The sequence below is a fragment of the Brachyhypopomus gauderio genome, chromosome 6 (genome assembly GCF_052324685.1).
Source record: "Brachyhypopomus gauderio isolate BG-103 chromosome 6, BGAUD_0.2, whole genome shotgun sequence".
Classification (NCBI taxonomy): domain Eukaryota; kingdom Metazoa; phylum Chordata; class Actinopteri; order Gymnotiformes; family Hypopomidae; genus Brachyhypopomus; species Brachyhypopomus gauderio.
Window position 1 is genome coordinate 21,223,690 of NC_135216.1, and position 26,692 is coordinate 21,250,381.

The 26,692-nt window shown below is 42.1% G+C and overlaps 1 protein-coding gene across 4 annotated transcripts; it reads left to right on the forward strand.

The window, feature by feature from the left end:
- Nucleotides 1-366: 366 nt before the first annotated feature.
- LOC143517273 (uncharacterized) lies at nucleotides 367-19,109 on the forward strand. 4 transcript variants are annotated; one of them, XM_077009591.1, is made up of 8 exons: nucleotides 367-659; nucleotides 1,474-1,715; nucleotides 2,526-2,670; nucleotides 7,499-8,309; nucleotides 8,404-8,941; nucleotides 11,438-11,535; nucleotides 13,460-13,935; nucleotides 14,131-19,109. In XM_077009591.1, coding segments are annotated over exons 2-8 (2,601 nt in total). In that variant the 5' UTR covers nucleotides 367-659; nucleotides 1,474-1,713; the 3' UTR covers nucleotides 14,662-19,109. The 4 variants fall into 4 exon arrangements, with proteins under 4 accessions (XP_076865706.1, XP_076865708.1, XP_076865707.1 ...); XM_077009590.1 differs by having other exon boundaries at nucleotides 569-678; XM_077009593.1 differs by lacking the exon at nucleotides 1,474-1,715 and having other exon boundaries at nucleotides 559-659.
- The last annotated feature ends 7,583 nt before the right edge of the window (nucleotides 19,110-26,692 follow it).

A 26,692-nucleotide genomic window follows, 5' to 3' on the forward strand; every position in this document is an offset into this window, starting at 1 on the left:
TTTTAAAAGCTATGTAGCGTCGATGAACAGGTGGTTTTAATGCTAGCGGAGGTAAATGGGTCGAGGGATTTTCTCTACAAGAACTAGGTTTCATAAAGTGAAAACCATTTAGAGAGGCTAATATTCCCGTCATCACTATAAACTTTTAAGGTTTTTAATCAAAGAACTGTAGCTGGTGGCAGTAACACCAACCCGTCATCTCGATAAACATGCGAGTGATTGGATATAAACGTCTGCTAAATGCCATAAATGTAAATAACCCGCGATTAAAGGAGGAAGGGTGGCGCTCATGCAGACACTGCAGGCATTACGTGATAGGCCTACTAAATCTTCATATCTTCAAATCTGGCAAGAACAGCTTAACACTAAAACGATCTAGTGCCAAATCGTATAACCAGCGCGGACATTAATTCTTAAAAAAATATTACAGCAGTCTTTTTTCGTTCTTTGATTTTATACTCAATTAAATCTGAAAACTAAGATGACCAGCGGTGACTGCCAAACATCTCCCGGAACAGCCAACTCGTCGCTATTTTATGACGAACTCCAGCGCTGTTTAACGACAGCTAGGCTGTGATTGGTGCGTTATCTACCCAAGACTAATCCAGCCAATCCAGTTAAACTTTATAGCAACGTGCACCCGGACTTCTTCAACAAGGGTGAGATTGGGATTTTACAGTGAGTAAAATACAGTTAAATAATGTCCGTGCGTGTCATTCTGTTTCCAGCAAATGTTTCCTACAGCTTTGTTTTTGTCATCGTTTTCTACACCTCAAGACTTTAGTTGCAGTGGTCAGAGCTGTAGTCGCGAGGAGCATCGATACCAGTCGCCCCAGAAATGAGCGGCCATTATACCATAGAAACTTGCATGTACTAGAATGGATAGATTGGTTTTGCCAAAACGGGCCAATAAGTAAAGTCGCTCCAACCACTGCAGCGCTACTCATAAAACTAAATTACCGGCGTGGTTAATGTTTTAAACACTCACTCGCTGTTATTTGTGCGCATGCTCTACGAAACACAAATACACATTCAATCTAATATATTTGGCTGCTTTAGTTCACTAACTTGATATCTTACTAGACAAAACTAGATTCTCAGCAGAAGCTGTATTAAGTGGTTGGTCTTTAAATGACCAATATGCTATTCGAGCGCGTGCAGCCACTACACTGGGGGGCAATATTGCACAAGTGATAAATATCGCTCACCAAAAGATGCACCTGCTCTCACTCCCACCGGTTTAAGCAGTGATACGATCGACGAGCCCTCATAGAGACTCGCTGCGTTATTCATACCTTTTCTAGCATAGGTGCCTTTGATGCAGCATGCACTGCTAGTTCCACTAATTTTACGGCTGTCTACAGGAACCCAAGCTTTCGCGGTTTGCGGCTTTCTGGAGTGTGTATAAACCCTAGTCCGAAAACAGTATGCAGGCTACATCAACTGCCAATATTTTCCACTAATTTGTTTCAGTGAGAAAAGAAAGATCTGTGTTTGGCGTCACCCAGGAAGACTTTACGGTGCCGAGACCGTAAAGAAGACCGGAATTTCTATCTCTCCGCACAATTCCCATCGTTCATCCATCATTTGCCCGTGCACTCCTACGTTCCAGCTATTCAAAGAGCAAATACCTGGTCCTCAGTTACCCCATCCTGTGTGCTCTGTCAGGCTCAAGCCAGGCGCGCTCAGGTGGATAGGTGGCAGATCATAGAAATGTGAGTGCCTCCACAATTTAGTAGTGCAAGAATGTAGGCGAATATAGATCTGTGACAACTAAGATTGCTGTTTGGAGGGTGAAGTAATTAAGAAATTGCCCCATGCTTTGGGAACAATCATCTGTTCTGCTTTTGCATCAAAGTGCAGCAGAAATTATGGTCCATAATACAGTAGGTTTGAATAATTACAATTACATTCCAATACCCCAAGTGTGCACATGTGGAAAAATTTTATTCGCTGGTATAACATGTAATGTTTTCTGTATTTCATTTGCATAAAGTTATCTAGAGCTAGGTTTTTGAGCATGCAGTGACAGAATAGGTTAAGATGTGCACGTAGCTTCAATCTAAAATGATTTAGCATGTAATATGTGTGTTGTTCTTAAATGTATTGTGCTGTTACACTGATGATACCTGAAGAATGCATCTGCTTTACATTGTTTGGTTGGTTTGGTAAGTCATTGTCTGTGACGCATATGTGATAGTTAGCGATGCCAAGCCTTCTAAATAGCCATATGTTTTCAGCATCTATCAACGCACACAGCCCAAAAAGCTAGAGGGTGCTATTCACACAACCCCCTTCACACGTCAGGGCTCCTGCAGGAGTGTTAATGCCAGCATTAATTTCATTCCAGCATGTGCTTAGTGCAATGTGGCATTGAACTGGCCTAAACACACAACACTTTTATGTCTGCACCTTATTCTAGCTTACTCTATTCACTTTCCCCTGTCTCACATATAATCACACTAAATGCCCATACTTTCACATTTGGGCATGTGTTTTATGTCCTTGTGTGTGTCTGTTAACAGGCTCTCTGAGATGGCCAGCACCTCCCTGTATATGTGTTCTTCATGCCAGCAACTTTTTGACTCTTTGAAAGATGTTCTGACCCACCACCTTACTTGCCACCTTTCTGACACAGTTCAGAACAGCTGTGCGTCAGCTACCATTCAGGTACTGTACCAAACTCGGCTTTGTTTAACCATCATACTTTGTTTTACCAGCATACTCTACAGTAAATATGAAATTGTTTTTTGGCATTATTGACAATGTTGACAATAAAAAAATTGTCAACAAATATTTCATTGTTTTAACTTTTCGGTGGTGTCAAACCAAATATAAATGTATGAATTAAAGGAGTAATAACAGCAAAAAGTAGCAAATAATATTTGTGATTATAATTTATATTTCTTATTACTATAAAGCAAAGCTCACTTGATATGAAGAATTAGATTCCTTTATAGTGTTCCAATGAAGCATTTTATGCTCCATAGAGTGGGTTTGCCACATGGAGGCAGCAATGTTTAAAATAGTTTAGAACTATTTTAATTTAATGTAATACAGAATCTCTGAAACATCAAGTTCAGCAGCATTGTACAAAATGGAGAAAAAGGTAAATTACTATATGCTAACGTTATCCTTTCCAAATTAGCCAGTCATTAATACCACTAGTCTTTAAAACAATCTAAGTCAAATCGGTTCATATGTTTAGCAGTTTGCTGTGAAACTTACCGAACATGACATATCATGTCATATGATGACAGTATATTCATTAGCTCACCATATTTTGGTTTTCAAAAAAAGAGGATGGGGACACACCCACTTTAACACATTTTAACAAGAAATATATATATATATATATCTCTTAAAAAAAAATCATCCATAGACACTACGGGGCAGTCATGGCCTGGTGGTTAGGGAACTCGTCTTGTGACCAGAGGGTCGTGGGTTCGATCCCCAGACCTGAGGCCATGACTGAGGTGCCGCTGAGCAAGGCCCTTAACCCTCAATTGCTCACTTGTATAAAAAAATTAGATAAAAATTAGTGGTGGGACTTTAACGCGTTAATTTCGATTAATTAATTACAGGAAAATTAACGCACTAAAAAAATTAACGCATTTTAACGCACGATACACTTTTGCATCGTGGAACGTTTCTCAGAGTTCCAGGCGTACAGATTATATGGACGCACGATAAGATGAGCATGATGCAGATGACTGAAGAGGCTACGCTGGTGGATGGGAAATTTAAATATAACAAACTTCCAGATGGAAGTTCAAACAAAAATAGTGTTATTTACACTTTATGTAGGAAGGAGTTCGCTTATCACAGGAGCACTTCCACCCTTCGTTACCACCTCAACGCAAAACATGTTGCAGCTAAAGCTGGGCGTACACTGTACGATATTTTAAATCGGGTACTCAGCTCCAGCTCAAACTGTACGACTAAATCGCAGGGAGAGTCGGCTCGTGGAGCTGCTTCAACAGTGCGATACTCTCACGAGGAGCGATTTGAATTTCAAACATGTTTGATATTCTTGCGACGCTGCGATTTCTGATCGGGAGTTGGTCGTGAGGTGTGAATCGCTCCTCGTTTACCTGTGTAAACTATACGATGCACGACACGCGATTGAGCCGAAACGAGTGAAAAATCGGCTGAAAATGGGCCAAAAATCGCACAGTGTACGCCCAGCTTAACGCGCAGGTCAGTAATTATAACGCTAAATGTATTCCTAGTACGATAGGGTGACCTAAACGTCCGCATTTCACATCCTGTCCCGGTCGTCCCGGGTTTTTTTTTTAAAGTGAGGAAATGTCCTGGTTTTTAAAGTACCTTCATTGGACCATTAAGACTGGATTAAACTTTCGCGAGTGACCGTAGCGCGCGACTCCGCACGCGTTTATACTTGACGCGTCATATTATTTGTGTTGTTCGACACACTGCTCTCTGTGGTCGAAGATAAAGGCTTACAAGAAGCGCTGCACATTGCGTCAACTGATGCAAGTTACGAACTACCGTCCAGGGGTGAGTTTCCCAAAACGTTCTTAGCACCAAGTACTTCTTAACCTCGTACGTAAGAACGAGGGAAAAAAAACAGGTTATTGTGAAAGGGAAGTAAAACAGGTTATTGTGAAGAGCGCCACAAATGTGGTTCTGACTGGGGATCACTGGACCTCTGTTAGCAACAAGAATGATCTTGGTGTGACAGCTCATATTATAGATGATGAATGGAAGATCCAGTCATTTGCTTTGAGCATGCAGAAGACCACTTCTAGGCACTATGGAGATGCCTGTGGCAGAGGCCTGGGAAATTTAAGAAAAGTATACCATCTAAAATGGTATTAAAAAACATCTTCTGATTTACTTCAATTTTTCCAATATCCTGAGCAAAACTCCCAAAATTAAACAACATTTTGGTCAGAATTTCCAATGTTCTGAACTGTTTTCTGCACTCATATATTGGTCTGTGTAGTAGACTGGTGGAAAAATAAACAAGATGTTGAAGTTTGATTATGTTCATTGATTCATTCATCATTCAAACTTAAATTAATATTTCTCATGTTAAATACTGAAATGCGATTAAAATGCGATTAATTTCGATTAATTAATTACAAAGCTTCCGATTAATTCGATTAATTTTTTTGATCGCGTCCCACCCCTAATAAAAATGTAAGTCGCTCTGGATAAGGCGTCTGCCAAATGCCATAAATGTAAATGTACCCAGGTATACCTTCTGCTTTAGATACAATAATGCCATTTTAGTAAGGCAGTGTAGGTAAGACATGTGGACGTGGAATTCACATCGGGGAATCCAGTATAATACAATTTCTGGCCAATTCATATCTATAATTTTGTCAGGTTTGTTTTTTATTTGTGTTATTTGATTTACAAACCTAAAAAAGTAATTTCATCAGAATGTAGGTGGTGGAAGTGTGTGCAAAGAGATGTGATGTCACGTGCATGCTGTACACAGACAAAACAGACATAAACATCAACAAAAACAAAAAGATCCCACCCCTCAGGGGTGGTCACTATCGGCTCTGTGTTGGAATGTTTCTTAGATCTTGTTAAGGTGCCATATAGAAGGTAACGTTTGTGTATCTTCTCCTGCCTTATGCTACTGTGAAGCAGCTACACATACATGCTGTGAAGTAGTTTGATCAATGGTTGCATGTAGGGTTTGTGCAGGAGCCACTAATTGTGGGGTGTGGAAAAGGAGGGACCTCTAAAGAATGGTGACAGCAATCCAAAAGAGCCCCACGATGGATATGGTGACTGTAGAAAATCAAATTATGGACAATTTAGGCATTTATAGAAATCTTGGCTGGACATATATTTTAGGTCTCAAAAAGAAGATATTTCCAGGAAGTAGCGGATGTATGCTCATCCTACATACTAAACTGGTTAACATAGGCTTAAAATACAGGCCATTCTTTAATCATATTTTGGGCTGCAATCATCTCAGCATCCTGATTCTGGATTATCTATTCCTGACAGTAAATTAACAATAAGCTGTTCCTTGCTGGACATTAGTACAATAGCAAAAAAACTAATAGAACTAATGCCAGCTGTTCATGCAGTTATCGCTCAAATGTTTTACTTTTTTTTCCCAAATGAAACAGAGTTACTACAGCCTTTCATTTATAAGTCTCATTTAGTATGATTAATCGATTGTTTGTATCATGAGGTTGGATAAGCAGAGTTTAAACATTTGTAGCATACAATAAATGTGATAGAACACATAGCTGTGCTAACTCAGTAGAGGATTAGCTTTCTCTGGGGGTGCAAATAGTGAATTAGGCAAACGGTAAATGAACATGCTTTGGCCTCATGGAGCCAGTGGCATGAGACCAATATGATTACATTGTACTTGTACTGGGGTCTAAACCAGCATTCTGGTTTGTGTGTGTAATTACAGTGACACCTGTTGTTTTATTTATGCATTGCTGATATAATACAGTGCAATAGTACACAAAAGCCAGGTCTACAAAAGGTAATAAAGCTGATCCAGATTAAATGTCAGCCATGAAGATAATTTTTCCCATTGTTTGCTGTTTCATACCAAGGATTTCTAAAGATATGGTAACATTAAGTGTGATATGTGTACATATCAGTATTTACAGTTACACATATTCACTTCATTGTCTTTTAATTAACTCGATAGTGGATCTGTTACATTTTCAATTTTGCATGCTATATAGCTTTTCTCTATAATGAAAACTTTAATCTTTAATTAATTGTTTGGCATTTTAAAGTAATAATCATTTTATGCAATAGAATTTAAGAATTTCTGTCTTTAAAAAAATGTTTTAAAAAGTTACATACATGGAAATTACTGGAAAACTATCCAGTGTACACTCAAGCATCATAAAAATTTATAGTGTATTTTACACATTTAGGTCAATTTAAAAATACCATATTGTCTCTTGTGTTTGTACATACCCTAAATATCCAGCAATTGTTACAGAGATATGTTGCTGTGTGCTTTTTGCATTAAGCATTCTTCAGCTCATCATGGGTTGGCTTCTGACCATAGGACCAATGTGGGCTAGAATATTTTGGATGGTGGATCACTCAGCTTTCACTACTATGAGCAGGAACACAGACACGTGAAAAATCACCAGTCACACAGTTGTTTCTGACACACTTATATGAGTACTAAACCCCCTGCTAGCATTACAGAGGTTTGTTATCGAAGATATCTGATCAGTGATGACCTTGTGATCAGAGACAGGGGAAAGGGCTACTCACAACTTATTGAACTTAGTGAAATATTCACCCCCACCTTTTATATACATACTGGGGTTGTACCCAGGTACATAATGCCCCTATAAAATGAAAGTAGACAAGATCGATGTTCTTATTGGCTGGTGATGGTGTGCTGAACACTGAGGCACCATAAAGCTGTATCAGAAATACAGCATGTTCAGTTCATTTCCTGCACCCATGTTAGAATTCCTGGTGATATCTCTGTCTCTCTCACTGCCCTTTACTTTCTCAGGCTGCTCCAAGTTTTGTCAAGTCTCAACCCAAACTGCTCAATTCGTTGCCGGCCCAGCCCAGCCCTAAGTGCTGTCAGCCTTCACACCTGGGAGTTAAGACCACCACTCTGACAGGCTCCTTGCCCCGTTCACCCAGATGCGGCAAGAACCAGCCACAGGGAGCCATGCCTGCTCCCTTAATCCGCTACCAGTGTGGTGAATGTGGGACTCTGTTTACGTCCCTCGATCTGTGGCAGCAGCACAGCAAGTCGGGCCTGTGCTGCGGGACTGTATCAGAGGAGAACGAAAGAGATGGAGATGAAGTGAAAACAGAAGCAGAGGAACTGCAGGGGGAGGAGAGCCCTGGAGAAGAACTCACAGTGAGCACAAGATCAAGGGAGTGTGACCCCAGCGATGCAGAGGAAGGTACAGGAAGCGGAAAACAGGAGGAAGAATCGATGAAAGCTAGTGCACAAAACAAGGAGAATAATGATGATCACTTGCTGGATGGAGTAATAACCCGTAATGAGGGTTCCAATCTCCAGAGCAGGGATGCTTCAACTCCAGATCCTGGTATCTCAGACTCAGCTCCTGCAGACATGTTCCTCTGTGTGCAGTGCGGCTCAGGCTTTAGCTCCGAGGAAGTGCTTGCAGCCCATCGCAGCTCCCATCACGGCCTTGAGCGGACACTGCATCGCTGCTCCATCTGCACCCAGGAGTTTATGAACACCACTCAGTACCTCTACCACCGGCGGCAGCACAGGACCAATGGGAAGGGGCTACCTGTCATGACCACCAATCATGTATCTAGATCCCTGAATAAGACCACAGGTATTGACCTCAGATAGCATTTACATAGCATCGCACTGATTTTCAGTAGACACTCAATTTGTTAATGCTCTCAATGTCTTTGTCTTTTCCTCAGAAGATTCAAGTCCGGCCATCATCACAAATGAGCAGGTAGGCTCTGTTCCTGAAGTGCCTCAACCCTCCTCCCCCTCCCCATCACTCTCTAACGCCACTCCCCACTCTACTCCACCTCTCTCCCGGAACCACCCTGGAGCGCCATGCCCGACCTGCGGACAGGTGTTCAAGCGACGTTGCCATATGCGTGCCCACATGCTCCGCCACAGTGGACACAAGCCGTACCGCTGTGACGTGTGCCACAAGACCTTTGCCTACAAGAGCAACCTGGGTCGCCACCGCCACACGCACACGCCACGCCGGGCCCACGTGTGCCAGCAGTGTGGGCAAAGCTTCACCCAGTCAGGCACGCTCAAGAAGCACCAACTGCTCCATACTCACAAAGAGGCTGAGACCGAGGCAGGCGGAGGAGGAGAGTTGGAAGGGGGCGGCACAAAGAAGAAGGAGGGTGAAGAAAAGGAGGCAGCAAAGAGAAGTCCGTTCGTCTGCTCGGACTGTCCAAATAGGTATCGCACTCGCACGCAGCTCCTGGTGCACAGGTGAGTGTTTTGTATTTTCAGTGGTTCATGCTGGTAAAATGGTGGAGAGTGCAACAGTTATGGTAATAGCGGCTCATTAAGTGATAATATAGAATTGGTCAAGGTTATTGTCAAAACAGGGCTAATATGAAGATCGTGACGGTGGTTATTCCTGTAAAAATGATAATGTTGTTGAAAAATGAAGCAGTACTCTCGGTATTAGCCTGCAGGTTAAAACAGATCAAAGACACAGATTAAAGCCTCTGCAGTATGAGATATTGAAATGAGAGTGGTCTTCAGTTCTGAAGAACAAAACGGAAGAGCGACTGGTTTAGTGGTCGTCACAGAGCAGCCTGCCAGTGACTGAGGAGACTGAGGAGAGCCTTATGCTTTCTACTGCAAGCAGTATCCTGCCAGATGACCTGAGGGTAGGTGAGGCAGTGAGACCAAGAAGCGCTACAGTAAAAACCAGATGTTTGAACATCATAGGATAAGACTGATGACCAGTGGAGCGGATGTGGTGGATGTGCACAAATGCTTTATTCTGGGCGAGGACCGTAGAATGTGAGGGTTGATTATGCTGAGGTCCACCCAGGGTTTTAACAGAGAAGCAATGAAGAGAGCTTTAGCATAATCAATACCGGAGATTATGAGGGTACAGAGGTTTAGCATGAAGGAAACATTCATCATGTACTATTTGTGTAGTATAATTTGTTAGTGTGGAATAATTTGCTGCTGTAGTATAATTCTAAAAGAATTAATTTGCTTTTCTGGCAGATTTTCAATAGCCTTTCAAAAGACCATATCTACATCATCTCTAAGAAGTAGAGATTTGAAGCCCTTCTTGAAATAGTATGTAGGCCCGAGGCTGTGATTGAGCTGCACAATTATTAGTCAATGCGTTTGTGTGGTTGACAATATAATGAAGTGACATTTTCGCCAGTCAGCATAGTAGTTTTATAAAAGAGCTCTTCTCACTGTGTTTTCGACAGCATTAGATAGCTTACATTGATCATGACACGGCCATTAACTATAGCACATTGGTATGAATATTTTGGTAAGATGACAAAAATTCAATGGAAACTATGTTCTGTTATTTAGCATAAGCTATTAACTATCGCTGACACATTTTATGTTCAAGGGTAAAGCTGCATAACACAAATAAATTTTAGAATGATTTACAGTATAGGCCATTCTATATATAGCTGTTGTTGCATGTGTTTCTGGTTTATTTCAGGACTGCATTTTCCTCCAATCAACTTGGTGCTAGTATCATCTCCATTATTTTCCTAACTAGAGCAGTTGGCGGTTTTGTTTCTGTACTGATTAGCTGAGGAGAATCATGATTCATTGCCTCAGGATAATGTACATCTGTTGTTGTTCACAGTTTGTCAACCATTATGTAGCCTGTTTGTTACTGGTGTTGATGTCACAGTTGGGTTTGGCTTGGTTTGTCACCCAATATGGTCAGCCAGTATTAGCAATGTGGTCAGAAACTGACTTGAGTAGGAGAATATCTCACTAAAACTCAGCATGTGAAGAATTGGCCTGTAGTTTGTAACTCCCCCTACAACTCTACCCAGCTACATACTGATGACAAAGCCTGCTTTACAGAATCTAGCAAGAACACAAAACTATATTGTCCATATTAATATCAATGCCAGGGCATTTTAATACAGAGCGTTTTTGTACTGGCATTCACTCTGTAGATGTGAGCAGAGCCACAGGTCATAGCCAGTCACTCACAGCATGCACTGGTGGGAGAATGGCAGAAAAAGACGTAAATGTCGTATTGCTGTTGTGTTTTCACTCATGTGGTGACTTGTAGAAGCCACTTGTTGCGGCTCTTCACAGGACCCACGTTGTACTCGTGAGTCCTGATTCCCTCCCGTCCCTTCTCCATCAGAACGTGCTTGTCCTCATTCTCCCCATGACTAACTGACCAATGTCCATTACACCTCTTGGCCAAGTCGCAGGAGCATGAAAACCTGTACTGGTCTTCTCCACTCCTTGACCAGTTCTACAATCTGCCGCACAACGCACACATCTGCCCACACAGGAACACAAGCACACAGACATGTAACACGTGCACAAATTCGGAGGGCAAAGACGAGCACGAGGAAGGCACAGACCTGATCCTTGCCCAGCCGTATGACAGTGTCCTGACAGTAACTCATGTGTTCACCCATAAATCAGGGCTTGTAAGCAGACACAATGCCACGGGTGACATGTCTCATTAGCCTTCCTGTCGAGTGCACATTACTCTGCCACGCCGCTTCCTCGGATACCGAACCGAGCTCAGGGCCTCCTTGGATCCGCGTATTACCGGATGAAATGTCTGAAAATGTCAGCTTGCCTCTGCACACACAGTCCTGCCCTCAAGAAACAGCCAGATAACAATTAAATAAAGCCCAAGACTAAAGCCTAAAACAGGAGCTTGTTCTAAATAAATAAATCTACAATGTTGCTTGAAACTTTCCATCAATGACTTTAACCTGATGCCTGTCACTCCTGCAGGTTTGTTCATACTGGTCAGTACCCTTTCTCCTGCTCCATCTGTGGGGAGACCTTCCCACGTAAGAAGAGCCTCCAGATCCACACCCTCTTTCATCAAGGTATGGAATGGGCACAGAGGGCTTTATATTAGATAAAAAGTATAATATATTTATCTAATACTTTTATACTTAAGCACTAAAAATTAAATACTTTATACCAGGCGTACTCAACTAAATTTGTCCGCGGTCCAATTTTGGCATATACCTGTGACCTGAGGTCCGGGGGGGGGGCTGAGGGGTGTTGTGGTGTTTTGTCCGAAACGATATGTGGTAGAAACACCCCTCAAAACAGGGGAATGAACATTTACCTGACCAATTTTAATGTTGCTATGTGTTTCAGGTTTGAAAAGTGCTGGAATTTAGGTTAAAGTACTTTAAAATGCTTGAAATTGTAACTACTTGGTTTCACAACAAATATCTGTCTGACTGAATAGTTATCTTGTATTAGGTTAACAAATACGAGCCTCTTATAATTCCAGGACGAAACATGAGAACGTGAAGACGTGAAGATTGGGCGTTTTTTAAATAAACAACCATTAAATAATGTGATAAAAAGCGAATTATTTCGAGTCTATGTATAAATATTTAACTTAATTATGTTTAACATGCTGGGAAATATTGAAATGGACCTTGAAAGTGACGTACAAGTGCTTTAATTCCACCTTATGAAGGTGTATGAACCCTGAAAACGTGACTTTGTTCATTGCGCTGAAGCGCGGCGCGCGCGAAGTTACAGGTGCACGACCTCGCGAACCGACAGCGCGGAGCCTCAGCGATTACCTTATTTTCGCCGCGCGGACCCTCGCGCCGCTCGCGAAGCGTCAACCAGGCTTGTAGCCCGGGGGGGGGGGGGGTTGGTGGCGAACGTAAGTTGTTGAGCGGGGGTGGCAAACGTAACACTCGTGACGGAGTGTTTTTTCAATAGCCCTGAAATAAATGTTACGGTTTTGTTTTGGTCCGTATCCAGTTAATCAGGAATGAGATTGGGTCCGGACAGGACTGCGTTCGGGTCCGGATCCGGACCGCGGTCCGCCAGTTGAGTACCCCTGCTTTATACTTTTGATGATGGTTGAGTTTGGGGGGGGGGGTTGTGAGTGGGTGAGAGAGAGAGAGAGAGAGAGAGAGAGAGAGAGAGAGTGTGAGAGTGAGTGTTCAATAATGTGTGTTGCTTTTCAGTGAGAGTTAATCTAAAGCAAAGGGTTAAGGGTTATACCAACTTTACCTGGACAGAGAGTGCCACAGCACAGGTATATCTGCGTTAATAAACGTGGCAAAAAGAGAAATGTGCACCGACCTATCAGGGAAATGATGAAGCGCCTCGTCCCGGCCCAGCAGCTTTACGGCCTGCCCCGCGCTGACCGCCAGCATACCAGATCAGTACCGGGTGCAGTAGTGCTGCCTGTCTGCGTAGCTCATTAGCGCCTGATTTATGTTGTCTGGATTCCCGTTATTAAGGCACTTTGATGCAGTACGAGGCTTCAGCAGGGCGCTGTAGGAGTGGAAATAGACTCGGACGGCCGCATTGCCTGCTGATATCTAACATGGGAATATCAGGTGTATTTTGTACTTTGCAGAGACTGTAGGGCAGGGGTGCCCAATACGTCGACCGCGATCTACTGGTCGATTGCGAAGGAAGTGTGAGTAGATCACATGACATTAAAAAGTAGTGGATGAATGACCAGGCTATCGTCCATCTGCACTGACGGTTGTATTTTGATTGACATACATGGTAGCCAATCTGTTTGACACACACGCCGCAAAAAAAAAGATTGTTGGTAGATCATTTTGACTTGGTCATCTTATAAGTAGCTCGCAAGCTGGAAAGTTGTGGGCACCCCTGCTGTAGGGCATTAGAGGTTATAAACCCAGGGGACTAGGTCGACAGCCAAATGTAGACTTGGAGTTCTGTGTTAATAATTGGTGTCTATTACCAGTCTTGCTGGTTTTTATATTTATTTTCATTGGCTACTTATTATTGTCTTAGGAAAGCATCCGGTCACTTGCCCTTCCTGTTCAGAACAATTCTTGGACCAAACCTCACTGGACAACCACCTGCCCCTCTGCAAGCAGCAAGAAATTCCGGATCATCAGAAGGACACTTCCGTTTTGGGAGTGGCCAGGAAGAGGGCTGGAGGCGGAGCCAGGCGCGCGGGGAAGCTGATCTGTGACTTGTGTGGACATCGATGTGTGACACAGGAGGGCCTGGGCCTTCATCGGCTCTCCCACACCGGACAGACGCCCCTGCGCTGCCCCCACCCGCCATGCAGACGGCGCTTTACCACAAACTCTGCCCTGCAACAGCACATGCTCTGCCATGGCCCATCAGCCCCAGAAGCCGATGCCATTGGTGCAGAGCCCAAGCCCCGCCCCCACCACTGCCAGCAGTGTGGAAAAAGTTTCACTACTGCATCTTCACTTAATGTGCACATGAGGATTCACACTGGAGAACGACCCTTTCAGGTCAGAGGTCAACGAACATCAGGCTGTAACTGAAATTTTAGAATTTGAAGTGAATTTGACATATGACTGTTGAATTACATGAATTTTCAAGTAAGGTATTTTAGCATATGAACTGCTGAAACAGAGAGAATCTCTTTCTGTCTTTGCTCTCCTTTTCTCACCATTCTCTCCCTCCATTCTGCTCTTCCTTGCCAGTGTGGTGAGTGTGGGAAGCGTTTCCGCCAGATCCCACACCTCCGAGATCACGAGCGCCTCCACGCCGGCACGCGGCCGTTTGTGTGCGGTGTGTGTGGCCGGGCGTTTGTCCTGGCCGCCCGCCTGGCCGAGCACGCCCGCACACACAGCGGAGACAAGCCCTACCAGTGCACGCTGTGCCACCGTGCCTTCCGCTCACTCTCCAACCTGGGCAAGCACCGCAAGACCCACGGCTCAGGCTCCAGCCGTGAGCCCGGCAGCTCTGTGCTGGAACATACCGACCCCGAGCGTCCAGCCAGGCTGGGCCCGGAGCCCCCAGGGCAGGGCCAGCCCTCGGTACGCACCATATTGTTGGTCCAAGCACCAGAGGCCCCGGCGTGTGACGCTGGCCCTCCCACGGCCTGTGCCACCACAGCCTCTCCTGCACCACTGGTGTTTCTGCAGCCTGTGATTGGAGAGGGTCAGCATGGCGTCTTGGCACCTGTCCTGCATCATACGATTGAGGTGGTAGTGGCGGAAAATCATGACTAGACTGTGAAGAACACAGGCCTGAACTTCATATCGACAGCTGGGATCATAGCCATGTGAAAGGCCTTGCAAACAAGGAGCCAAGAAGTAGTTTTGTTTGTTCATGTAGGCTTGTTTGTTCAAAAGCCTTTAACAGGATATTCCAACATTTCACTTAATTAAACATTTCTGCATGTTTCACAGGGCACAAGGCTAAATATACATTTATGACCACCCATAGTCTTTCATAAGGTAAGAATTTTGTGCTGTTTGGGGTTCAAAATGTACTGTTAGAAACAAAATGAATTCTATGTTTCATATCCTCAACTCATTGTGTAAATTAAGACATGTTGTGAACACTGTTAATGTTACTGTTAGGTGTTCCTCTGTGACAGGGTATGCCTTGGGCCCTTTCACAAGCTCTGGATTTAACGGCCTGATGCACATATTTAGTGATCTACGAATTATATATGTGACGCGCTTCCAGGAAATAAAGATTTGAATATCAGCAGTGCATAAGTCAACATCCAAATAAGTGTGGAGCAGTAAAATACTCCCAGGTGAGCTGAGATTACATGAGTTCTGCTCTTTATCCGGTCTTGCCCAAGAATGGTGCAATAGCTCTGTGGAACATGGTCTGACTGTTATATGATGTTGCATCACTTTCTAAAAGCAGTTTTGCTGCCTTGTTCTGTATCCTGTGCTTAGAAAACAAACAGACAAAAAACTATAGCAATATGATCTTAAAACAATGTGAGTCAGGGAAAAGATTTTGAGAAATAAGTGAAAAAGCCGGAATTTACCTTTAAAGTTACTGTATTATGCTTATGTGGTTTTTGTTCTGCGGTGTGTGGAGATGGAAGGGACAGGATGAAGGAACCCTTTGATGTCCTCCTCTTTAGACATCTGCAAATCAAAAAAGCTCATCAAACTTTTCCAAGTTTTGAGCTGTTAGAAATGGTTTTAAACAGTTGAATTTCAACCTGGTCATGACAGTCTTTCAAAGTGCCCCAATTAATCTTGTCCTAATTCTGGAAATTAAAGCTTGGGGCTCTGTAAGATCAGAGTCAAATAATGTTTTCTGACTTTAAGCACAAGATAACAGAAACGAGGACAGATCAAGGGCTAATCATATCCAAGGTGCACTGAATGAAATGAAGATTTCAGAGACTTCTATAAAAATGTTTATACAAAAACAAAAGTACATAGTTTATTAAATATTTGTATAGATTCAGTTGAATGCAGACTTTATACATCATCTTTAAATAAAGTCTCTTTGTGTGTGTGTGTGTGTGTGTGTGTGTGTGTGTGTGTGTGTACACTGGTTTTCAGGGAAAATATGTGATATCTGTAATCTGTCACCTCCAAGACAATTTAATTGTTTTTATTGGCAAAAAGATAAAAAAAAGAGTCAATTTGCAGTGCTGAATTTATGTAATTCATTTGTACGTCTATATCGCTCAGCCCAATATATCACTCGTTGACGGTCCTTATTGCATTTGGACAGTTGTTGTATGGAAGCCTGACATCGGAATTATAATGACAACATGTCTCAGTAATGACTCCCTCAGTTCTGCTGCTGATCTCTGGTCCTAGACTGGGTACTGCATGACCGGGGAGGAGTGGGGAAAGTATTATGGGATGGCTGTCCCCTGCCCCGGAGAGGCAGCAAAAGCCTAGTGGTGTCATTCTCATCAGCATTTACCTCCTAATGCCCAGCTCACTGACCTCAGAGCGCTGTGGATGCTGGCCTGAGCCTTCTGTTCATGTCTGTGACTGGGTCTGCAACGCAGGGAGAGGGCGAGGGAGAGAGAAAGAGTTTTAAACCGGGCAGTGACGATCTCCAGCAGAGCCTCGAGGCACTGAGAAGTCGCTTCACAACATTTATTACAGGCACGCTGCCGTGGCCAAAGTGTATCAGTTGAAACCATTACTGACGTGCAGCCAAATTACACTTACGGTGCGATGCTCATAAACTCTTCTGAGGTCTCTCCCCGGGGAAGGGAGCCATGTGACTACCTTGTACACGCACACATAAACACTCATCAATAATAACAGTTATGCTGATCCCTTACTGTTGTTTGTCTCTACCGGTGATTCCTTTGTGTCTGTGTGTCTGTATGTCTCTGCCGGTGCTTTGGCAGCCTCTCAGCTCTGTCGTGTAATAGGCTGCAGGGTGTCCAAGGGGCCTGGATGGACACCCCTGTGACACGGATGACGAGAGTCTGACGGGACAGCAGGATGTCTGGCGTCGACCGCTCAGACAGAAGGACAGTTGAGGGACCAGTGAGATGGACCCTTTGACCTCAGCTTGGGCAGCTGGCCTTGAATACTGCAAGTCACATGGGCAACTGCCTCCTTGTCATTTTTGACTCTTGTGAACTTTGCTGATAGCTTTGTGGGTCTGCCAAGAGGCTGCAGAAAGCCAGTCTTTGGGGTTTTTTTTTATGCAGTCTTGCCTTACAATTACAGCTAATGTTGCCTAATACTACTTCAGTCAGTAATTTGCTGTTTTTGGCTTTGTGTTAATTGTGAGAAAATGTTGTCATTTGTACCTCAAAGTAGAGCATGTTAGCAAGTCCAGCAGGAGGCCTTCTGAATCCAATAAAAGCAAACAGTTCTTTGTTGAATGCTGCCAGTGACAGTAATGAGTACTGTTGCATTAGGAATGAGATTAGCACAGAGGCGAGAAAGAGAGATTCAAACCAACGGCAGTGCTAATCAACTCTACCCCCCGGGGCCCTGGGCTAAGGGACAGAGCGATAAAGGAATCGTGCTTCTCTTTAATGGTCTCAATCTGAAATGTTCCCCCTTGTGACTCTAAGGCTCACATTCTGCTCCAGCTCTTTTAAGCATTACAAAGTGATGCTGCTTTCATATTCCTGCAGAAAACGGCACATGGATGAAGCCAGTTGTATACACACAACACAGTGTTGTTCATTGCTGTTTGTGATCAAACTTATTGGGTATATTGGGTAAAGTGAAAATGTTGGAAGTTTAAAAAGAACAAGATCAAGTCAGTGTTAGATTCTAGTTTAACTGCCACTATAATTTATTTGTAATTTTGTGTTTGTGCCAGGTTTAAACATTGCTTGTATCTGCTTGCTAATTAATGTATCTGCTTGCAACAATTAAGTTTTATGTTTTCATTTTTCTGTGGTTCTCTGGCAGCTTTTTAGCATTGATAAAGCTCTTTAAAGGTGTAGAGTGCCATAAAGCTAATAATGTTAGGATCACAAGTTGGTTATTAATGTTGGATCAATGTTAGCATGCTTATGAATCTGACAAACTCTGTCTTAGTGCTTTCTGCATATAAAAATGCAAGCAGCACCTTTAGTATATTTGAGGCATTGCACATAAAACTACAGGGATCTTTTAACCTCTGGATGGATATTTAATGTGAAAGCCATCCTGGCTCTAGCACACGCAACCCATTTGGTCTGAGCCAAGACGTTTACAGAGGGATTTAGATAGAAATCAATCTGCTTTAAAGTGACGAACAAAGCTCATTTTCTAAAGCCTGTATTCAAATGTTAATAGTTTGGTGTGGCCATTTTCATAAGCTCTGTATGTGAATATTTTAAATTGGCTAGTGATTTGACTTTGGCCAACCTATAACATTATTTTAAGGGTTTTAGATGTTACTCTGGTTGGACTTCTAGGCAGAGTATATTTGTGGTGGTAGCAGGGCTTTGTTTACTGTGTTTGTGCTTGACGGAGCCGTGGGAGTGGATGAGCAGATCGGAGTGGGATTTCCTACGTGTGCTTTACCATCATCTGCCTTTCCCCCGATCCTTATGTGTACATTCATCACTGCAGGTGGGATATATACTACACATGACAAATGTCCTCTGCTAGTTCTCGCTGTGAGTTATGGTGCTCTTCCTGCATCTCTCTCTCTCTTTCTTCCCCACTCACTCTCTCATTAACGTCCGTACTGATACACACAGAATGGCCTGTGGTCAAGACTCTGGCTTTGCTGAGGTGGTTGTCACCGCACTGACTTTGACTAAATCTGTGTGTGTGTGTGCTCACAGTATATACTCTGTATAATCAGGGGCTGCTTGTGTACCCTTGCTCCCTGTGGATGAGCCAAAAAAAAGTGTGTGCATCCACATGTGCATGTGTGTTTATTCATTGGTTCATGACTATGAATTCACTATGGTAGTCTAGTCATAGCTAGTCATAGATGCTGTCACAGACAGTACTTATATGTAAACTCTGCCTGCTTTCTGACATGACATTGTGTATGAGTGCATGTGTGTGTGTGTGTATGTGTGTGTGATAAAAAGCCTCATCATCCGTGTTCGCCTCTGCATCCCCATGTTTGTCCTCTATTTGCCTTTTTACACCACACTTCTCACCACTTCTTTCTCCCCCTCACTGTGTGCTTCACCCCTCCCTTATTTACCTTGTTTCCCCCTTTCCCCTTGTTTCTCTGCATTGCTCTCCCCGATGCCCACCCCCCCCCCCCCCCACCTCTGCCCTGCCCCGCAATTGATAGTAGAGTATATGTGTCCTGAATGCCGAACCGCTAATCACCATGCTGCAGGCAAAAGCCCTTTCCTGAGATGGAATGTCAGTTCTGCCTTTCTCTCTCTGTGCATGAACAGAGAGACCACACAGCTTTGTGAGAGCAAGACCTGAAAGGATCCAGTGAGGTGAAAGTTAAGGCGCACAGGCATACTGGGAGGTTGCGCAGCTTTCTGTCAAGTTCACGTCACGTTCAGACGCATGTATATGTGCCTTTGCATGTATGAGAGGGAGAGAGGAAAAAAGGTGAGTTGGGTTCTCAGTGGAGCCTCTAGAAGGAGCCTCTAGATTAGTGTTCCAATAGTACTGTGTCAAATAGATTGTTTTTCCTATGCACAGAACACTGTTAAATGATTTTCATGAATTTCCATTACTTGGTATATATTTAACTTTGCTTCCTGTTGTTGTAATACTTCTATTTCTGTTCTGGAATATAATTTATGAAGCTTTATCTTTCTATAGCAAATGCTCTCCTTGAGGCTTAATTCTAATGGGGTATAGTGAAATCTTCCTGATCGGTCTCTCAGTTTCACTTTATCAGGCAAAATGTCCGTATTTGCAGGGGTTTAACATAATGGTAAAAATATGTCATGTACCCAGTGAAATGTTGGGTCAAGTGAAATATATGTCAATGGAATATCTTTAGCCCCTTTTGGAATGCTGCCATAAGAGCCTTGAACTGCTGCAGTGACATACTGAACTATTCTAGAAGAAGAAAAGCTTTTAGGTCTTGGAAGTGTAAATCTATTTTGCATTTTAATTGGCATACCATATTATCATATTAAAGTTCAGAGTTGTTAGGTGCTGGTGACCGAGCAGGACATGATGAGGGTTTGACTTCAACCTAGTGCTTTATTAAAACAATGCTTGATTTTGTTTAACTGTGTATATCATCTCGGAATATGGTTACACAAACAGTGTATATCCTCTTGGAATTTGGCACCATCTAATGATTGAATAAATCCTACAAGAAGATTGTTCATCCTATTTTGCATTCACCACTATATATTTGCAATCAACCACCTTGATTTCCTGAAGGCTTTGTCCAAACATAAAATCATCTGACTGTAGTAGAAGAGATAAAAACTACTTCTGAGATGTTTTAGTACTTGGATATTTGCTTTTAGTTAACATAAAAACCTTCACTGTCTGCAAAATAAAAATAATTATTGGCAAGATACTAAATGACTATTTAACTATAAAATGCATTGTAAAGTTTATCTTTAATGTGTTATTTTGTAATATTGTATAGTTAATTCATGAAGGCAGTATTCACATACCTTCCAATGAATCAAAGCAATATGACCAACAGCTGGTTATTAGCAGTGAAATGCAGAATGTCCAAGAGGTGCTCACAAAACAGCGTGGGGTTCATAGATAATTGACAGACTTAGTGACAATGCAGAGTGGAGCTAAGGCAGCAGGCAACGAGGATAAACTGACCATCTGCTGATTGCTATAAGACATGACCATATTGACCCTGTCTGTATCCTGTGCTAAAAGTAAATGTAGAAAACTTGTACATACTGTGCATAGATCTTTTTAATGGTTTGTTAATTTTTGAGATTTTATATTGAAAATAAAATTGGGACAACGTCAGTGTCTTTGGATTCTTTTTACTGAATTGTGTGCTTGAAACTGAGATATATTTCTGTAGCTGTGGCAACTGTGTCCACTCACAGACCACTAACACCGTAGATAGCACTTGTTGTCCTTGTTCTTTTAATTGTATGTTTATATGTCTTTGTTTATTTGTGCTTCTAGGTATGTTTTAATTCCTGTTGTTTATGTTTGAGCTTATGTTTATTTGGAGTATTGGGTAATGGCATTTGTTCCTGTAGTTTAGTACTAGTCTGGCTCAAGGGTATCTTGAATTTTGACCTATCAATGGTACTATCTAGGATGCATTCTGTGGACAGATGCTCTGGATAAGAGCATCTGCTAAATGCCCTAAATGCAAATGTAAATGTTTTTTTGCTGATTAGAATTGTTTCCCTTTGCTTATATTACTTGATAAATAATGGGAATAGTCCTTTCCTGGTTTAGATCCAATTGATCTGATCACTACATTTGTGAACAAGGATGGTGACATTTCAGCATACACCAAGGTTAGTTTTGGTGTCCCACATTGGTCTGTTGTAGGGTCCCTGCCTTTTTCTTTATGTATGCTGCCTCTGGGTGAAATTATTCATAACACTGTGCTAGTTTCCACTGCAATGCTGATAACAATAAGTTACATGTCTCAGACAAACCAAATGACAAATATAATAATATTATTTAGGACGTCAGACACTGATATTGAGAATCTTTCTCTCATTTAATCTTGACAAAACAGAAGAGCTACTATTAGACCCACAGGCAGCCAGGAGTAGACTCTCGTTATGTAATAAACCTTGATGGTTTCTCGATTATACTGTGTTTAATGGTTAAAGAGTTTGGTGTAATTATGGATCGTAATCTCTCGTTTGAAGCTCATATCAATAATATTTCTAGGACAGCCTTTTACTCCTCAGGAAACATTCCAAAGATTAGATATTCTCTCATTATATGATGCAGAAATTATAGTCAATGCATTAATTGCTTCCAGATAGGACAAGTGTATTGCCTTACTAAGTGCATAAACAATCTCTGTTTCAAAATGTAGCAGCCTGAGTTTTTACTAGAAAGTAATTCATAATACAATTTGTCCAATTGTAGGATTACTGCATTGACAAAAATATTTGGACACATACACATTACACCTACAAGATCTTTTATGACATCCCATTATAAATACGTAGATTTGGTAACCTCTTTGCAGCAATGATTTCAACTCTTCTGTGAAGATTTTCTACTGATATTTAAAAATTTCTAGCCGGGTCAGAGTCTGATGTTAGATGAGACAGCCTGGTTTGTGATCTCCATTCTAGTTTATAACAAAGGTGTTTAATGGGGTTGAGGTCAAGCCTTTTTGTTGGCCAGTCAAGTCTTTCTACTCCAAATTCACCCAACCATGTGTCTATAGACAGTGCTGGGATAGAAAAGGGTCTTCCCCAATCTTTTCACACACTGTTGGAAGCATACATCCAAAATGTATTGGTATGATGAATGTATTGGTGAATGTAATGGTAAATATAGTGGTATGAAAAGTTCCCTTCACAAGAAATAAGGGGCCTTGGCCAACCCCTGACACTGAACCCCATAGCATTAACCCTCCTCCACCAAACTTTACAACTTGCAGAAAGCAGTCAAACAGTTAATGTTCTCCTGGTATATGCCAAACCCAGACTCATTCCTCAGACTGCCAGATAGGGATATGTGATTCATCACTCCACAAAAGATGTTTACATTGATCCAGAGTTCAGTCACCTCTGGTTTACTTCACTCCAGCCAATGCTTGGCATTGTGCTTGGTGATGTAAGGCTTGTATGCAGCTGCTTGAACATCGGAACTCATCCCATGACGCTCCCAGCACACTTTATATGCTAATGTTAATGCCAATAGGTTTGGAATTCTGCGCTTATTGAGTAAGCAGAATGTGGGCTACTTTTACCTACTATGCACCTCTGCATTTGGCAACTCATGACTGAGTTCGTAAACACTATATAACACTATATAATAATTCCACTCACACTAATATCTAGAAGGGAAGAAATTCCACAAATTGACTTGTGACAAAAAAAATTTGTTTTAAAAATAGCTCACTATAGCGCCAAGCACCAATGCGCTGCATTGTTTATGTTTTTGCTACTATTATAGTAGCAAATATAACCCCCAAGCTGAACAACTTTTCGATTGATGCGTATTAATCTGGTAACCCTTGTCATGTGTTCCTGCATCCCCCTGTCAGTCTTGTCTTTTGTTTTGTTCTCTGTGGTTTTGAGTGTCTTTTATTTTGACATTTCCTAGTTGTCTCTGTTTTCACAACCCTGCCGTGTTCTCTGCCCCTTGTTATCACCATCAGGTGTGTCTTGTTGAGTCCCTTGTTTAGTTGATGTATTTAAGTCCTGTGTTTGGTCTCTGTGGTTGTGGGTTATTGTATGTTGTCAGTAGTAAGCTGTAAATTCATGTTCTAGTCGTGAGTAGTGGTTTTTGTTCAGTTAGTTCATGCTCTCTGTGTCCTTTTGTGTTTACTTTCATATCATCTTTGGTCTTTGTATGAGTTATACCTTTTTGTGTTAGTCATTTATATTAAAACCTCCTAATATCTGCATCTGCATCCTACCTGGCCAGCTCAGTTCATACAGCCCTCCGCAATATTTGGTATCCAAGAAGTAGCTCCCAGTTTCAAAAAGGTTGGTGACCCCTGATCTAAACACATAGCATGTTGTTTTAACATGTTTAAAGCATATTTGTAATTTGCAGGTCATACCCACCCCTATTTGTCACTGACCCAGGCGTTGCTAGGGATTATGGGAGTTGTGGTCTCCTTGGTGGGGCTGCATGACAGTAAACCCACGAGACACTAAAAGCAAGGACATAACTGGAAAAGCATTTGTTTTGCCTGTTATCTGCTACCAAGTTCAAAGTGTTGTAAGTCAGTGTCACACAGTAATGGAAAGATACTGACAAATAAAGAAAACATGTTTGCTCTTCAGGGAATCGGAGAATATTTTTCTGATAAATTAATGTTAATGATGTTTTGATTATTAATAAATTATGGATTCTTAAGAATAATCACAATCACCTCATCACCTGGCCTTTTGGAAGAGCATTGTGAGTCATCCGTACAATACCAGAAAGGGTTTGGGCTAATGTTTTGTTGCCAGCCCCAACGAAGGGACACTGTCATTTGAGAACCAGTCTATACTTGCAGGAAATCAGTTCCCTCCTGTCCAGAGGAGCAATAAACTGTAGACACTCATGTTCACCCAGAGGGCTTCTATTCAATTTACTTCGTCATTCCAAAGAAAGACAGAGGTCTGTGTCCAGTTGTGAACATTAGGCTTATGTGTTCTTAAAAGGGCTGTCCTTTCACATGTTACATACTGCAGTTATTTTCCTTGGTGTTTGGAAAGGGTGTACATGACATACTGATGTTGTTTTTCATGCTTTCGTGTTTCATACAAATTGTGGATCCATGCATAGGCACTGGGCCTCACTGTAACCATATAGCAATACCGGTTGTTGATAGCCTCATTGACTCTGGATCAAGCCCATGTAATTCTGTCCTTGATCCACTGTGTCAAACTGGGCCTGAGTGCTTTATTTGTTCCTAATACAACTACAGGGTTTGCCCATAGCTGTAGTGTAACTTGTTGCACTGGGAATACTCCATATCCAATATTTTCAAATGTTGCTGATGCTCCATCTGAACCTTGTGTGTCAAGGGCATGTGTACATCTTCCCTGAGTGCTTGACATCCCTCAAACCTTGACACTTCTCAGAGGAGCCATAGGCTGACGCTTGACACTTCTCAGTGGGGACAGCCTTCTTACCCAAGGTTTTTCTTGTGGGTGTATCTATCAGTCAGTCAGCTTGGAAATGTATGTTTATTGCTTAGGTGACATCACTTGCGCTCTATGTGGTCAAGGAAGACTTCACTAAGGTGATGATGTAAAACAGATTGATTGTTCCTGTGTTTTGGGGACAGGATAGAGTTTGCTGCTGTTGAATCAGCAGTTCTGGTGGTTCTGGTGGCTGGTGGATAAAATACAGCTAGCTTTTGAAGCAACAACCTGATACTCCCCTCTGCTGGTCATTCCACCAGAATGTGGTGGCATACTGTTCTGCCTTCTTTTGAAAGGGGTTATTTTGACTGGCATCTGTGCAGTGGTCAAATGCACATTCTCTCAGCTTTATAATGTCAATGTTGCTGTATTGACTGCCCTGGCCTGCAGTTGTGATATATTGAAAGGGATGCATGGGCATACATGGGCTGCAGTTGTGATACAGTGATACACAAAATTGCCAAAAGTATTCGCTCACTCATTCAAATAATCGGAATCAGGTGTTTCAATCACTTCCATGGCCACAGATGTATACGATTAAGCACCTAGGCACCTAGACTGTTTTTACAAACATTTGTGAATGCCACTGGACTCTAGAGCAGTGGAGGTGTGTTATCTGAATTGACGAATCGTGCTTCTCCATCTGGCAATCTGATGGACGAGTCTGGATTTGGCGGTTGCCAGGAGAACGGTACTTGTCTGACTGCATTATGCCAAGTGTAAAGTTTGGTGGAGGGGGGATTATGGTGTGGGGTTGTTTTTCAGGAGCTGGGCTTGGCCCCTTAGTTCCAGTGAAAGGAACTCTGAATGCTTCAGCATACCAAGCAGCATTCTCCTATTTAAAACTGTTTCTAGCCTAACTAGTAATCATGACCAAATCAAATCACTAATCCCACTGGAGTGCTGCAGTAACAGTTTTATGGAATTCTTTAATGATAAGATTAGGGAAAAAAATTGTCATGCTATCTCAGAGCCTGTCAACCTGCAAATGTATCCTGACAGCTGTCTGGTCAGCTCTGATGCTCTTTTGGAGTTCTTTTCCCCAATTTGTCATGAGGAGCTTATTTCATTGGTAAAATCTGCAAAACCCTCGACATGCATACTAGATGTTGTACCAACTCATCTACTCAAAGTATTACTGCACAGTAATGTAGAACCTTTGCTTACTGTAATGATCTATTCTCTGAGCCTAGGCTACATCCCCAAATCATTTAAACCTGCAGACATCAAGCCACTAATGAAAAAACCTGCTTTTAATCCCCAGAAACTGTCCAATTATAGGCCAGTCTCTAATCTCTAAGTCGTTCATTTCCAAAATTCTAGAGAAAGTAATTTCTTCGCAAGTAATTTTCTTTCTTACAGACAGAACATGTCCTAGAGTTATTTCAGTCTGAATTTAGATCCCACCACAGCACTGAAACTGCACTGACTAAAGTAGTAAATGATATCTTAATATCTTCTGATAAAGGAATCATTTATTTTCTTATACTGTTAGACCTTAGTGCTGCTTTTGACACCATTGATCACAACATTCCACTGAATATGTTGGAGACACTCGTTGGCATAAGAGGTCAAGCACTCTCCTGGTTCAAATCCTACCTGACAGATAGTTACCAATTAGAACTTGCAAATAATGAATGTTCAGAACGTACAATGGTAAAATATGGTGTCCTTCAAGGATCTGTATTGGGCCACATATTATTCTCATTGTATATGCTACAGCTGGGCACAATCATTCGTAGGCATGGTATTAGCTCCCATTGCTACGCAGATGATACTCAGTTGTATATATTTTCTAATCCGGATGATATTAATACTACTCTCAAAATTGAGAATTGGGTCCAGGACGTAATGTAAAAGGCATTAAATGGTCTTGCTCCACAATATCCAAGTGAGCTCATTGCATACTATAACCCATTTCACCTTCTGTGCTCCAGAATGCAGGATCTCTCTTAGTTCCAAAAATTAGCAAGACTACAGCTGGAGGGAGAGCTTTCTCCTTTAAAGCCCCTCAATTATGGAATAGCCTTCCAGCTCCAATCTGAGATTATGACGCAGACCCAATCTTTAAATCGAGACTTAAGACTCACCTA

Excerpts from the sequence above, each read along its gene's own strand:
- LOC143517273 (XM_077009591.1), top strand. Across the intron at positions 8,310-8,403 it reads ATCCCTGAATAAGACCACAG|AAGATTCAAGTCCGGCCATC; the intron begins GTATTGACCTCA and ends TCTTTTCCTCAG. Across the intron at positions 13,936-14,130 it reads CTGGAGAACGACCCTTTCAG|TGTGGTGAGTGTGGGAAGCG; the intron begins GTCAGAGGTCAA and ends CTTCCTTGCCAG.